This window comes from Engraulis encrasicolus, chromosome 24, assembly GCF_034702125.1.
Source record: "Engraulis encrasicolus isolate BLACKSEA-1 chromosome 24, IST_EnEncr_1.0, whole genome shotgun sequence".
Classification (NCBI taxonomy): Eukaryota; Metazoa; Chordata; class Actinopteri; order Clupeiformes; family Engraulidae; genus Engraulis; species Engraulis encrasicolus.
In genome coordinates this window covers 25,240,282-25,255,281 of record NC_085880.1, presented here as the reverse complement: position 1 = coordinate 25,255,281, position 15,000 = coordinate 25,240,282, and the positions used below count along the sequence as shown (strand labels likewise).

The following is a 15,000-nucleotide window of genomic DNA, read 5'->3' as shown; positions in this document are numbered from 1 at the left end:
GGGGTCCCCAAACTTTTTTCTCTGGGGGCCACATTATCGTTCCGGACTGTGATGAGGGGCCGGGATCAGTCATGTGGCCTGTAGCCTATACTATCCCACTGCCTCTTATAACAATAATTTCTAGCACAAAATAGTTAATCATTACAAGTGATTTGCAAAAGAAGTGAGTACTTCACATGTTTTCAATTTGAAATACCATACATATACCTTTTAATTTCTAATAACCATGTAAAAATACCAAGGAAAGGTTGGAAAAATATGGTTTATGAGTGATACAATAGAAATGTTAGGCCTGTTTATACAACAGTGAGATGAGAAACTATCAAGACAAGATAGGATTGCTTCTTTGGGGCAGTTCAAATGGTGAGGTGCAGAGAGGTGGAGGGCCGGTCAAAGGGGCATGGCGGGCCGCATCCGGCCCCCGGGCCTTAGTTTGGGGACCCCTGCCATAGACAGTACAATTAGATTTCAAGCCTCCCTTCAAGGTGCAAGGTATAAAAGTATAAATAATGTGCTAACTTCGTGAACTACAAAACACTACTGCGCTATAAGAGAGATATAAAGTACATAGTGTTGTAGGCTATATACATGCAGCCTCAGAGGATAGTAAACAAGAGAGAGAGAGAACAGGAAAATTAGGTCTGTACGGTGTCTGCATTGGTCTCACTTATGTACAATGTACAATGTGTGTGTGTGTGTGTGTGTGTGTGTGTGTGTGTGTGTGTGTGTGTGTGTGTGTGTGTGTGTGTGTGTGTGTGTGTGTGTGTGTGTGTGTGTGTGTGATTATGTGTGTGTGCATGTACAGTACATGTATGTGCGCATGTGCAAACGTGTATGTGTGTGTGTGTGCGAACGTGCGTGCGTGCGTGCGTGTGCGTGTGCGTGTGCGCGTGCGTGCCTGTGCTTGAGTACCTCTGTAGTGCCATTGGCCTTTGTCTCCTGGGTGTCCAGAGCGTACATCTTCTCCGTCAGATCCCCCTGGGAGCTGCTCAGCTCATTGTCCACCGCACCATAACACTCGTCTGGGCTGCTTGGCTGGGATTTCAAAGACAGCAGACACATGTTACCTCAGCATCATAATAACTAGGCAAAATAGTGGTCATCCTAACAACCACTTACTACACTATACACACATTTGGTTGGGATTTCAAAGGAACTTGCCTGCATCACAGGCAAGATAGTAACACACACATTTAGTGACATACTAATCTGTGCCTCTACCTCACTCTCTATTTCTCTCTCCACTCTCTCTCACTCGCACGCAAGCATGCACGCGTGTGTCCAGTATCCACTAATTGTTCTCCCTCAGCGCTACACAAAGCCATGGCATAACCCCACCAACACCCCCTTCCACACACACACACACACACACACACACACACACACACACACACACACACACACACACACACACACACACACACACACACACACACACACACACACACACACACACACACACACACACACACACACACACACACACACACACACACGTACCGTGGAGCAACTGCTCAGACTTGGGGTAGCAGTGCCGGAGGTGGGGGGTGCCTGTGGCACGCAGAAGGTCGGGGTGATGGCAGGCACCTCTGTCTTGTGGCCGTCACCGAGGAGCGGGCGGCCAGCGGCACATGGCAACTTAGTGAACAGCTGCTCCTCGAACTGGGGGTGACCTGGAGGTGTGAAGGTGAGAGTGTATTTTATTGTCAAATACCTACTGTACATACCAATGACGTGGTACAGACAGTATAACTGGCGTTGGCACAAAAGATTGAAATGGCTTTTGACCAGACTCTAATGTGTACAGTTAAAACGTATAAATATTCAGATTCAGCCCTGAAGACCAGCAAAATATGTAACATGATATATATATATATATATATATATATATATATATATATATATATATATATATATATATGATAAAAAAAAAATGTAGATGATAACCTTACTGTATGCAGGACTACAATCCAATCCAATATTTCTTAAAAAATACCAGGAATATAGTGTGATGATCAAATTTATTCTGGTATTGCAATAATACACAGTATTAAATCCATTCAACCTAGAGTAACATTGCTAATGAATTAGTATGGTCAAAATTCAATTAATAATTCCTCAGAAAATTAGCAGTTAAGTACCTATTTCATGTTCGCTTGTGCAGTACTGCACTATTTAGATGATTAAATCATTTGACGCATGTACAGTAGCATATCACATGATGCTGTCCAGTCCCAGGTAAATAGAGAACATGCTATTATATAGTAAACATGCACTTCTATTCTGTGTGTGTGTGTGTGTGTGTGTGTGTGTGTGTGTGTGTGTGTGTGTGTGTGTGTGTGTGTGTGTGTGTGTGTGTGTGTGTGTGTGTGTGTGTGTGTGTGTGTGTGTGTGTGTGTGTGTGTGTGTGTGTGTGTGTGTGTGTGTGTGTGAGACGTGTGTAACTGCACATGCCTGTTTGTTTTTGGGAGTATGTTTACAAAAGACTGCATCTCATAAGGCTCTCCACAACGGCAGCCATTTTGAAGGTTATCGGTCAGAGCCAAACAAATTCCTCATGACGTCTTGAGACAATGTGACAGGAAGTTTACAAAAGCCTGGCTAACTTTTAACTTTGAAAGCCTTCCAGAAGCAGAAAACAAAGCACTACTTTTTCAAAGAAATCTTGTCAAAGAGATTAAAAAAAGATCATAGTGGGAATTACTGTACGGGTAACACAAAATGGTCGGTTCCTTCACTGCAATGTTAATTTTATTCACACAAGCAATGTCAACATCTCTTAAAATGAGTTAAAATCTGTTTTCTGAACTGAACGTAGAACCCATCTTTTCCTGACCTAGATTGTGTTCACATAATGCTTGACAGACTGGTCCTGTTTCCAATGTTTTCATGTATTCTAATTATTCACTTAACTTCATCTATAAAATGACAAAACCAATTGCAATGCTACAATTAAAAAAAAATTGATTGTACATAACGCTTGACTGCTTTCGATTAAAAAAGCATCTGGTAAAGGTATGTAATGTAATCCGATGCAATGCTGAAGTCCAGGCTGATGATGGTGTCTGCTAAATGTAATGTAATGCCGTGCAATGCAATATAGTGTAGTGTGCAGGTCAGCTCGAAGTCCAGGCTGAATATTGCGCCTGCTAAATGTAATGTAATGTAATGCAATGCAATATAGTGTGGTGTGCAGGTCAGCTCACCGAAGTCCAGGCTGATGATGGTGTCCCCTGGGGTGGGTGCCAGCTGGGTGAGGTCCTCGGGCTCCTGCTTGAGCTTGGTGAAGAGGACGTCGCTCGGCTCGGGCGGCACCGTGCCCACCTGGCTGAAGAAGCTGCTCATGGAGTGGGTCTTGAAGAGAGAGTCCGTCTGGTCCATGGAGAACACCATGCTCTTCTCCTCAATGTCACTAGAGAAAAAGGGGGACAAGGTATTATAGTTTTACACTACAGTCCCTGGAGCAGTGCGATGGTTAGGTCGGTGTCTTCCTCAACGGCACTTCAGCCATGGATGCAAGGTCTGACACAAAGTGCTTTTTTTAATTGACGGCAGATCACTTATATCAGCTGCAATAGGGACAAGAAAGTAGTGCATATCTAACATGATTACTTATGCCAAAAGTACTCTATTAAAAATAATCATCTTTCAGTCAAATGTGCAAATCTTAATATAGAATAATAAGAGAATATTGCAGGTTTGAGATATGCGAACATCAGCTAGCTTGTTTAAATAGTCAGTGACTGACTATTAGCCTGTTCCATTTCATTTTAGTTCAACAGGCTGGACGGGGCGGCATTCAAGTTGCGTGAAGCTCAACTGAGGTCATTTTCTTTATGCAATAAAATTATTTAACTCCATGTTTTACCTGAGGACATAGTTCACGCAGACGATGCACTGGGGCTGAGAGTTGCGGCTGTTGTAGATGACGGTGCCCTGGGTCTCCACCCACACGTAGCCTCCATGCTTGGCCAGCATGCGGTACTGCCCACTCACTGCCTGGCCCTTGGTGCACACTGATGGGAAAAAGCACCAGAGACAGAATTTGTTTTATTTTCTTGTATAGCGATTGACTGAACAGTCCATTCTGGAATGTACAAAAAAAAACACTTGGTCATGCATATATTTGTCTCTGCACTTTGGTCATTGTTAATGTATGTTCTCTACAAGTCTTCTGTTGTCCAGTCTTGCACTTTAAATGTCTGTATGAGCAATGTCTACGTCCATACTGTCTATGTCCATGTATGAGTACTGTCTATGTCTATACTGTCTATGTCCTTACCTAGAATTAGTCTATGTCTGCATGGGAGAGCAAGAAACGCAATTTCAAATTCTTTGTATGACCAGTGCATGTAAAGAAATTGACAATAAACTTGACTTGACTTGACTTGACTTGATTGTTGAGAAGGATGTCCTTTATCTGGCAATAAGGGATTCACGTTACAAGAAAAGAAGTGAAATGTGAAAGAGTATGAAAGAGTATAAGAGTATGAAATAGTATATAAAGGAAAAATAAAGAAGAGAAACAGCAGAAAAAGAGAGGGGTTTGAGAAAGGAGAGGGAGAAATAAATAGGCATGCAGTACAGAGTGTGATCGTTCTTGTTTGTATAGAGAGGATATCTAACTGGCTTTTGTCTGTCATTCTCTCTCTCTCCCTCTCTCTCTCTCTCTCTCTCTCTCTCTCTCTCTCTCTCTCTCTCTCTCTCTCTCTCTCTCTCTCTCTCTCTCTCTCTCTCACTGTATCCCCCTCCTCTCTCTCTCTCTCTCCCTCTCTGTCTCTGAATTTCATTTTGATCCATTCGCTCTGTCCTTCACCCTCTCCACTGCCTCTCTCTACCTCTCCCTCTCTCCCTCCGTCTCTCTCGTTTCTGGAGTGGGTCCAGAGGTGGCGTGGGAAAGCTGTGGGCCCCGGGTCAGAGGGTTCGTCCCGAGCTGGACTTGACCCGACCCGCCGCATGTGCGACTCAGCAGGCCGGTCACGTTGTCATGGAGACCGGTTTGGGCCGAGCCGATCGTAGGGAGGAAGGGGAGACGGACAGAGAGCGTATTCTCCCCATGGGATTCTCAGCTAAAATGTGTGTGTGTGTGTGTGTGTGTGTGTGTGTGTGTGTGTGTGTGTGTGTGTGTGTGTGTGACATTGTCTGACTGGTTTCTGGAAGCAAGCAGGGCTCTAAAATCAAGTCTTACTGTAAGATCTCACAATTCGGCCGAGTGCACACAAAAAGCAGGAGTAGATAAAAAACAGAGGCTAAACAGCAGTCCAGGAGAGTTCATATACACAACCAGACACTGGTGCACTTACGCCTGTACTGTGTATGTGTATATATATCCCCCATCCACAGCACGACCCCAACCCCCAGCACCACACACACAGATAAGTACACATCAAACAGCCTTCATTACTCTAAGTGTTTGTTCCAGAGGAACAACACCTTTCAACACCTTCCCACACAAAACACATTGTGTCATTCAGACAAGCACACACACACATACGCCCGCACGCCCACACACATGCACGCACGCACGCACGCACGCACGCACGCACGCACACACACACAGCTAATTACACGTGTAAGTGTTGTGGACAGAAGCCATGCCACTTCCCACACCGCTCATTAGCACGGATGGAGAGCAGAGGGGGATTGGGGAGGAGAGGGGGGCAATGTGCACCACCTGTCCCAGCATGAGTGCCTCCTCGCTGGGCAGATGTTCCTCTTCTTATCTCCCGTGCCACAGCCGCCAGTGGCGGCCCTGCTGGCCCCTAATGGGCTCCAAGACATCTTAATAGCGGGCCGCATGCCACCCGCTAATGCCGCAGATCCAATAAGGCTTGTTTGAATCGTCACCATAACTCAGGCTTAATTGGATCACAAGGACCAGGGGCCCCTGCAGGCGAGGCAGTGGGGAGGCGAGGAGAGGAGGAGGAGGAGGAGGAGGTGGAGAGGAGGCTGTTGGGGACAACAGGTCTCTGCTATGCTAGCTGGCTGGCTAATCTCTCTCTGGATGTGTGTGTTGCCTCCCTAACTGATATGTTAGGGGAGCACCGATTCTCCCTGTGGTAGGAAAAGACAAAACACACACGTTGTTCAGATGTTCGCTTCACAGGAAGAACTTTTATTCTCCCTCTGCGTGTGTTTAAATGCTATTCCCTACCATGCAAGCGCTGTGCGCCCCCTTGTGGGGAAGTTGCCACCAAGAAAATAAAGAGTTGCAAATAAAACATTGCTCTTGTACTGACCCACACAAATATTAATGTAACACAAATAAAATGTAAATGAAAGAAAATAAGGGGTGTCTTGTTTTACTTTAATTACTATTTAACCCCATTACACTCTCCCCTCCTTAAAAGAATGTCTCCTGACAGTTACCTATGTTAATGCACTAAGGTGAAACAATTTGGGCAATAAAGCTGTGGCAGGAGGGTGTAAGGGTTAGGGACAAAGTTTGGGGTCACTACGAAGGGGTAACTGGGTAAGAGAGAGTTCACGGCTGCGCCCCAATGTGAGTATGATGGTTGTCCTAGAGAATCGTAAGTGAGCCTTTCAGTCGGCCGGCCTTGTCGCTGGGATCTCCTCAACCCGACTTCATCTTCTATATTTGCATTCTCAATCTCCCCCATTTGATCAATCCTCTCCTCAACAATCTCTGTGTATTCTGGTACCTCCAATCCATCCTGAATGATCTCAGGTTCTTGTCTGTTAGGTTCAAACTCATTGGCTGTTTCATTCAGCTCTGGTTGCGCTTGAGAAATGGCGGGTGCTTGGGACTGCAATCCTGTCAGTCCATAGCAAGGGTTTCTGCTCCGGAGTTCGTACCTGTGGTAAGTATACTCCTCTTCCTCATCAGAGCTCTCTGTAACTGGCAGGTCAATGCATTTTTCTGTTTTTTTCTGCCTTTTCTGTTTTGTCAGTTCTATTGCGGGGAGGTCAGCTTCAAGAGGTAAGTCATTTACTGGCAAAAGCAGGTTTCGATGGAGCACACGCAAGCGCTTAGTACCCCTCTCTGGCTGTACTTTGTATACTGGTCCATCTCCTATCCGTTCCACAACACGATGCACTACATTTTCCCAGTATGCACGCAATTTGCCAGGGCCCCCTCTCTCTGAGCAGTTTTTCACTAGCACTCTGTCACCAGGTTGCAGACACACCCCTCTCACTTTTTTGTCATACTGGTTCTTTCCTTTGGTTGAAGACTTCTGACTGTTGTCAGCTGCAATCTGGTAGGCTGCTCGCATCCTGTCAGCCCACTTTTGAGCAAATGACTGGTGACTTTGTGTCTCTGTGTCTTGTTTAGGACTAAAGATTAAGTCAATTGGTAATCTGGGGTTCCTGCCATATAGTAGGAAAAAAGGAGAGTATCCAGTGGCATCATGCCTTGTGCAGTTGTAGGCATGCACAATGTGGGGTAGATGATCTTTCCACTCACTCTTCTTCTCTTCTTGCAGGGTGCGCAACATTTGGAGGAGAGTACGATTCAGCCTTTCCACTGGGTTGCATTGTGGATGATAAGGAGTCGTTCGAGAATGAGAAATCCCGGCCAGTTGTTGCAATCTTTCGAACAGCCGATTTTCGAACTCACGTCCTTGGTCATGATGAAGTTTTTCTGGATATCCAAAGCGAGGAATGAAATCCTGAAATATCTTTTCAGCTGCTGTCTTGCCTGATTTGTTCCTCGTTGGGTATGCCTGAGCAAAGCGTGTGAAATGGTCGACAAGCACAAGGATATACTCGTACCCTCCTTTACTTGGCTCCAGGTGTAAATAGTCAACGGAGACCAGCTCAAAGGGTGCACTTGTGGTAATAGACCCCATTGGAGCTCGTTGTGGGACACTGGGATGTTTTTGTTTGATGCAGGCACATTTCTTTGTCACATAGTCCTCAATGTCTTGCTTCATGTAGGGCCAAAAAAATCTTTCACGAGCTAGTTGAATTACCTTTTCGGCACCTACATGTCCCATGTCGTTATGTAAGCTCTGCAACACCAGAGGTTTCAGGTGTTCGGGAAGGACCAGTTGCTTGTACTGTTCAGTTTGGCGGTAGAGTATTCCCTTATCCACCTCCAGTTTGCTCCACTCATACAGTAATCTCCTTGTCCATCTCCCCATTGTTTTCCTGTCACTTTTGTCTGGAGTCCCTCCATTCAGTTTCAAGGACACAATTTCTTTAATGGCTGAATCTTCTTGTTGTGCAGCCCTAATATCTTCGGGGCTAACACTGGTATCGCCACCTGTTGGGGCAGTACTGTCAATGTCCTCGGCCAGTTGCAAGGCAGCAACCCATGGCACATCATTGTCTTGTACAGCCCTGCATCCTTGCCACACTGCAGACACCACCTCCGGCAACACTGTCTCTGTATGTTCTCCCATTTCATCTTCAAGATTGACTGGCCTGGACAACATGTCTGCATCCGAATTCATTTTCCCTGGCCTGTATTTAATGTCAAAGCAAAAATCCGCCAACTCCCCAACCCATCTGTGACCCACAGCATTTAACCTGGCAGTAGTTAAAATGTATGTCAGTGGATTGTTATCGGTATAGACCGTGAATGAGGGAGCATAATAGAGATAGTCGCGAAATTTGTCACAGACGGCCCATTTGAGGGCAAGAAACTCAAGTTTTCCAGAGTGGAGGTGGTAATTCCTCTCAGCCGGTGTTAATGTCCTGGACCCATAAGCAATTACACGCAACTTGTTATTCTGGTGTTGATATAACACTGCCCCCAGGCCTTTGTTTGAAGCGTCAGTGTGCAACACAAATGGAAGGCTGAAATCGGGATAAGCAAGAATGGGAGGATTGGTCAGCATCTCCACGAATTTTGACAACACACTCTGGTGTTCGCTGGTCCATATAATGGGTGTCCGTGAAGGGAGCTGACCCTTTCTCCCTTGGCCTTTCTCACCCCTGGCCTGAGATTGGTTAGTGTGACTCATGTTATCTGGGGTTTGTAGGAGGTTGAACAGTGGCCTTGCCAGACGTGAAAAATCTTGAATGAATGACCTGTAGTATGTAAGAAATCCTAGTAGGGTCCTCAGCTGCCCCACTGTGCGTGGAGTGTTCTGTTGAAGGGCAATTACTGCTTCCACGTCTTTCGGGTCAATTTCAATCCCATCACCTGACACGATTCGGCCAATGTATCGAATTTTTCTCTTAAACAGTTCACATTTTGCTGGCCGCAATTTAATCCCATGTTTTCTCATCCTACAGAGGACTTCTCTAACATGGTCCACATGTTCATGGAAGGTCTTTGAGTAGCAAAGCACATCATCTAAGTATGGTACACAGCATTCATCTCTAATCCCCTCTAGCACTCCCTCCATACATCGCTGAAATGCTGCGGGGGCATTTGTTAGTCCAAATGGTATTCGCACCCATTCATACAGCCCCCAGGGGGTGCTGAAGGCTGTTCTGTGCCGCGACTCCTCACTCACAAAACCCTGATGATAGGCGCTTCCCTGATCCAAGATTGAGAACCACGAGTTGCCTCCCAGACTATCTAACAGATCCTGAATTCGGGGCAAGGGATGGCGATCAGGGATGGTCTTTCGGTTCAGGGCCCTGAAGTCTACACATAAGCGCAAGCTTTGGTCTTTCTTGCGGACACAGACCACAGGTGAGGAATTAGCTGACACAGACTTATTGATCCACCCCCTATCTAGAAGATTTTGCACATATTCCTTTACTTCTTTGTACAGGGGTTTTGGGATAGAATTGTAACTTTTCTGGACTGGCACTTCATCTACCGTCTTAATTTTCAGCTTTAAATCAGGAATGCAGCCTATATCTCCCTCATCAAAAGCGAATACATCAGATTCGTCATACAGCATTTGACGTACCACAGCTTGCTCATTTTCAGTAAGGTGGTCTAAATTTACTGGGGGATGCCATTTTCCTTCACTGGCCTGTTTGTTGCTTTTGTCTTGGTGGTCACTAGCACTTGTTTGTGTTGAACACACAAGGACATCACCATCCTGTGTGGAAGGTGATTGGTTACTTGGTCGAAAACTGCAGGGCTCGTATTCGATGAACTCAGCAATGACACCCAACACTGTTCTCGGGGGGCAGAAAATATCATGCTGTGAGACATTCTGAATCGGGATCCTTACTGTTTTGGAGGAACCGACTGGTATATTGACAATAGCCGGAAACAGTTCCAGTCCATCTGGTAAACCATTCTCCAACTCTGGCTCAAACAACATGGCTCCTCCCCCTGGGAATGCTCTGAGGCGGCATTTCACATCACATATCTGGCCTCTGGAAATAGTGAAGCCCTTCTTTCCAGTTTTGACTACAGGGTGTTCTGGTTCATCAGGGCAAGACATGTTGTTAAGGGCTGAAACTAGGGTTTCAACAGTATGCTTTTGGAGACTCATTGCCTCAGACAGCAAGTCTAATAGGCTTGTGCAGTTTGGTTGTCCCCCATTTTCCATTATAACCGTCTCAATGACATTAAATCCAATCAGTGGGCCAGTCGTACAATGTTTGCTCACAAGCATTGGCACATGTATTGCTACACTTCCATGTTTTTCACTTGTAATCTCCACCAGAATGTCCATCCAACCATCAAATGGGACATATGTGCCATTGGCTGCTGTGACTTCAAGTGGGCCATCCAATGGTAAGCTTTCAAGGGGGAAAATTTCAGCATCTGGCAACGCTTGGCTCACCCACTGCTTTGCTACCATGCTCACCTGTGCACCACTATCAAGTAATGTCTGTACCTTGACCCCATTCAAATGACAATCTAACATACACCTACCACCTATTAGCTTGGCCACCAGTTTTCCTTTTGTTGTGGTGTCTTGTTTGTGTGATTGCATCGCTGGTGGGGCTTCCTCAAGGCAACATAGGTTTACGCTAACCTGGGACTCTTCATTCACCAAGGTCACTGGTGGTCCCTCCCCAGTGGCCGCTGTTGGTTTCCCGACTGGCTATTTTTCCGGAGACACCCAATGGCTCTGTGCCCTTCGCCGCCACAGCGGAAGCAATGAGTGCAGCGGTCATTTCCCTGTGTTATACACTGTTGACATTTTCCCCTAACATCTGATTTGGGTGATGATTTTGCACGTGTCGGGGTAGTGCCAATATTCTCTGGAGTTTTGGTGAAGGCCTTTTCTAGGCTCTTTGTCAAAGATGACACTTGTGCTGTCAGCTCATGTATGGCAGTGCGATTCGCTTGGAGCTCTGTCTGCATCTGATCATCTTTTTGTTGCCCACTATCTTGTTGTACTGCATTGATGTTGGCTTGTCTTTGTTTGTTTGCATGACCCAGGCGATTCTGCCTCTCTATGTCTTCACTCACTGAGCGTGTTATGGTGTCTAAGATGAAATCATCAGTGACCTTCATATTTGAGATGTGTGGCCTGATATCTCGTCTGACATGTGCATATCTCTCATTCATTCCCTGGTAAAGTGAGTGTAGAAACACTCCCTGCACTAGTATACCATCGTACTGAAATCCTGCAGTTTGCTTGGATGCAAAGAGTAAGCGCTGCTTCAATCCCATTAATCTGTACATAAATTGCTGCGGACCCTCTTTATCAAGCTGTTTTGCATTACTCAGCTCCTGAAACAATTCAGTACTACTTTTGTCTCGAATGTGCGCTCTGAGAAAACTCTTGAGCTCAGCTACTGTTAGGCTTTGTTTGGTAGTAAGCATGTCTCTAAATGTGCCAGGTTTAATTAACTTGAACACTGTTCTAATGATCTCAGCCTCTGTAAACCCTTCAGCTAGACCTTCATCAATTTGTTTAGACAGGTGGTTAAAATTGAAATCTGAATCAGAATCAGAAATTTGACCTCCATGAATCTTGTACTCCCTACGAGGTAGCATTGCTGCCACCTCTGTCAGTTTAACTAGACCAGGTACCTTCTCAGCAACTGCTGGTGTTGCTGGTGTTGATGTTGTGCTGGTGTTTGTGTCCATGCTGGGGTTGGTGTTTGTCTTTAACGGCTCAGTCTCTGCTACTGCCTCAGCAGTTGTCTTCTCAGATGCTTGGCCCCCTCCGTTGACAGGCTCCTGTCCACCTTGCAGATCATTGATGAGGTCGCGAAAGACGAGCAGGGCAGCCATCCCTTGGTCCTCGAGAGCCCTCAGTCCTTCACTTCTCAAAAAGTCCTGAAGAAAGTCGAAGAATTCCACTGCCGTCGCGTCCCTGCTTGGTGCCTCTCCTGTGACCTCATCTTTACACGATTGTGCAAGGCTATGCAGGATGTCTGTCCTGGAGGTGCTGGTCAGCTGATGAATTTGTTGTTGAATTTCCCATCGCAGTTCTCTTAGCGTTGTCATCTCTGGATACTGGCTCGAGGAATGGCAAATCCCGAAATTCTGTGATGATCAACACCTGTTGATGAGGCGATGATCCCGGACGAGCCCCCAAAATTGTTGCCTCCCTAACTGATATGTTAGGGGAGCACCGATTCTCCCTGTGGTAGGAAAAGACAAAACACACACGTTGTTCAGATGTTCGCTTCACAGGAAGAACTTTTATTCTCCCTCTGCGTGTGTTTAAATGCTATTCCCTACCATGCAAGCGCTGTGCGCCCCCTTGTGGGGAAGTTGCCACCAAGAAAATAAAGAGTTGCAAATAAAACATTGCTCTTGTACTGACCCACACAAATATTAATGTAACACAAATAAAATGTAAATGAAAGAAAATAAGGGGTGTCTTGTTTTACTTTAATTACTATTTAACCCCATTACATGTGCATAAGGGGAGACAGTGGCCAGCTTGTGTTGTGTTGCCTTACAGCGCCTGCGTAAGAGGAGAACAATGGGGTAGGACAGCCATGCAACAACTTGCATGAGCTGAGATAAAGGATGGGAAAAGGAGCTCGAGATTTAAAGGTGTAATATGTTTAGCAGTTCCTTTCCAGAATTCATGCTGCCCATTCACAAATGTTAGCCTTTTCGCGAATATTCACCACCATCAAATTTGAAGTATTTATTATGACTTGAAAAATGGCACTTTTCATCCATGAAAAGGTGGATCTTCTCCATGTCCGCCATTTTGAATTTCCAGAAATAGACATATTTGCAAAACATTTGCATACATGCAAAACGTACTGTACTTTGGTCATACTTGTATATAGTAGTTCATTGTTTAGTAAATATTCATGAAAAGATCAAATTTGGCAATAAACAGCACAGTTTCAATGAACTGAATAGTTGCAATACCTAATCTGTCCACCATCCTACACAGTGCACCCTGGGTTACGTTTATATGGTGACTATCAAAACAGAAGACGCAAAAGTAGCGTCTCATCTTGACATTTTCAATGCCTTTTACACAAGGACAATTGTGAGTGAAAATGACAAAACATTTTATCGGGAGTGGCTTTCGTTTACACCGCAACCTTGTAATTGGGTCCTGAAGACGCAAAAAATCTGGAGATGTGCGTCGTGAAGGTACATTGGATGTGAACATGTTTTGGCTTTTTCACCATTTAGACGGAGACGCAACCCGTGTCGTCTTGAAAACTCCCCGCTCTGGAAGGCGTCTTCAGATTTTTGCGACTTCAAGCCCCTGATGGCATGGTAGCTGTGTAAACGAAAGGCACTTCTGATTAAATATTTTGGCTGTTGGTGACAACAGGTTTCTGCTCTGCTGTCTCCTCTCTCTGGGTGTGTATCCGTGGAGGAGGCCGTGGCAAGCTTGTGTTGTGTTGCCTGGGCTTGCCGCTTCAGGGTGAATGAGGAGACGGATGAGGGAGGAAAGCTGTGCAACAACTGTATGAGGTTACAGAAGGGTGCGCAAAGGAGATGGGGCAAAGGTGTTTGAAATTTAAGAGCAAAGGTGTTTGTTTTTCTTAGTTTGAAACATAAGACTGGTAGTTTTCTGAACAGTATTTTAGCCTTGTCCAAATGTCCTGTTGTCATCAAAATGATATGTTCATGCAACATCTAAAAAGACATTATAACAATGATCCTTAGTCTGATGCAGGCCACAAAAAGAGCAGTCGGAGAGGTGAACTTTACAGAATCCTGGTGAAAATAGCTAATGTTATTTAAAACCGAGAGACAAAAAGCAAGGAAAGCTAAAGAGAGGCAGTGGCAGACAGATAAATAGGAAATAGGAAATAGGAAAAAAGGAAAAAAAGGACAGAGTTGAAACGGAAATTAAGAAAAGAGAGTGAAAGCAGTGCAGCACAGAAAGAAGACCAGACCAAAAAGACAAGGGGCAGACTAGACTAGAGACAGAGCAAAGACCAGAGAGACAGACAGACAGACAGACGAGGATTTCTGGAGCGAACATAGCGGATGAGAGGGCTACATAAAGCCCTGGAGGTATTTTATTTGCGCTGGTCCACCTCAGCTCAGCTTAGCGTTGGTTGGTCTCAGCCCTCGGCAGTCGACAGGCGGCTCTGTGGGCATCACGGTGGCGACGGTGTAGACGTGACACCGTGCGCTACCCCCTGAGCTCATAGCTGCTTCAGCAGCAGCCTCTCAACACAACAAGCGAACAAAGGCAGGGATTGACAACAGCGCCCCGATGAATGAGAGAGGGAGAGAGAGAGAGGGGGAGGGAACGAGGGAGGGAGAGAGGGAGGGAGAGAGAGAGAGGAAGATTGAGCAGACTATGGGGGAGTTTGGGGTGGGATAGAGAAAGAAAGCAAGCAAATAAAGAAATGAAGTGAAGAAGAAAGGAAAGAGGAAAGACAGAAAGAGGAGATAATGTGAGGAAGGGGAGAGTGTGTGAGAGAGAGACAAAAAGAATGGAAAGGAGAGAGCGAGAAAGAGAGAGAGAGAGAGAGAGAGAGAGAGAGAGAGAGAGAGAGAGAGAGAGAGAGAGAGAGAGAGAGAGAGAGAGAGAGAGAGAGAGAGAGAGAGAGAGATAAATGAAAGCAGACAATGGCTGACAAAGCACCCTTTCTCACCCTGGCCTTTTCAACTGGAAAGCTGAAACTGTATGTGAAGTCTGGTAAACCTGGTGATTAATGCATGTACTGTACCTACATCTGTAGCTAAGTGTAAATAGTAGAGTAGAGTAGAGTAGAGTAGAG

The 15,000-nt window shown here is 45.6% G+C and overlaps 1 protein-coding gene across 1 annotated transcript in view; it reads right to left on the bottom strand.

Moving 5' to 3' along the window:
- The window catches only part of epas1b (endothelial PAS domain protein 1b), a 73,906-nt gene that overhangs the window by 7,572 nt on the left and 51,334 nt on the right, over window positions 1-15,000 (bottom strand). Inside the window, exons 8-11 of the mRNA XM_063191749.1 lie at window positions 3,869-4,016; window positions 3,207-3,412; window positions 1,501-1,673; window positions 913-1,035 (exon numbers count right to left, since the gene is read on the bottom strand). Coding sequence (XP_063047819.1) covers window positions 913-1,035; window positions 1,501-1,673; window positions 3,207-3,412; window positions 3,869-4,016 — 650 coding nt within the window. The remainder of the gene's footprint in view (window positions 1-912; window positions 1,036-1,500; window positions 1,674-3,206; window positions 3,413-3,868; window positions 4,017-15,000) is intronic.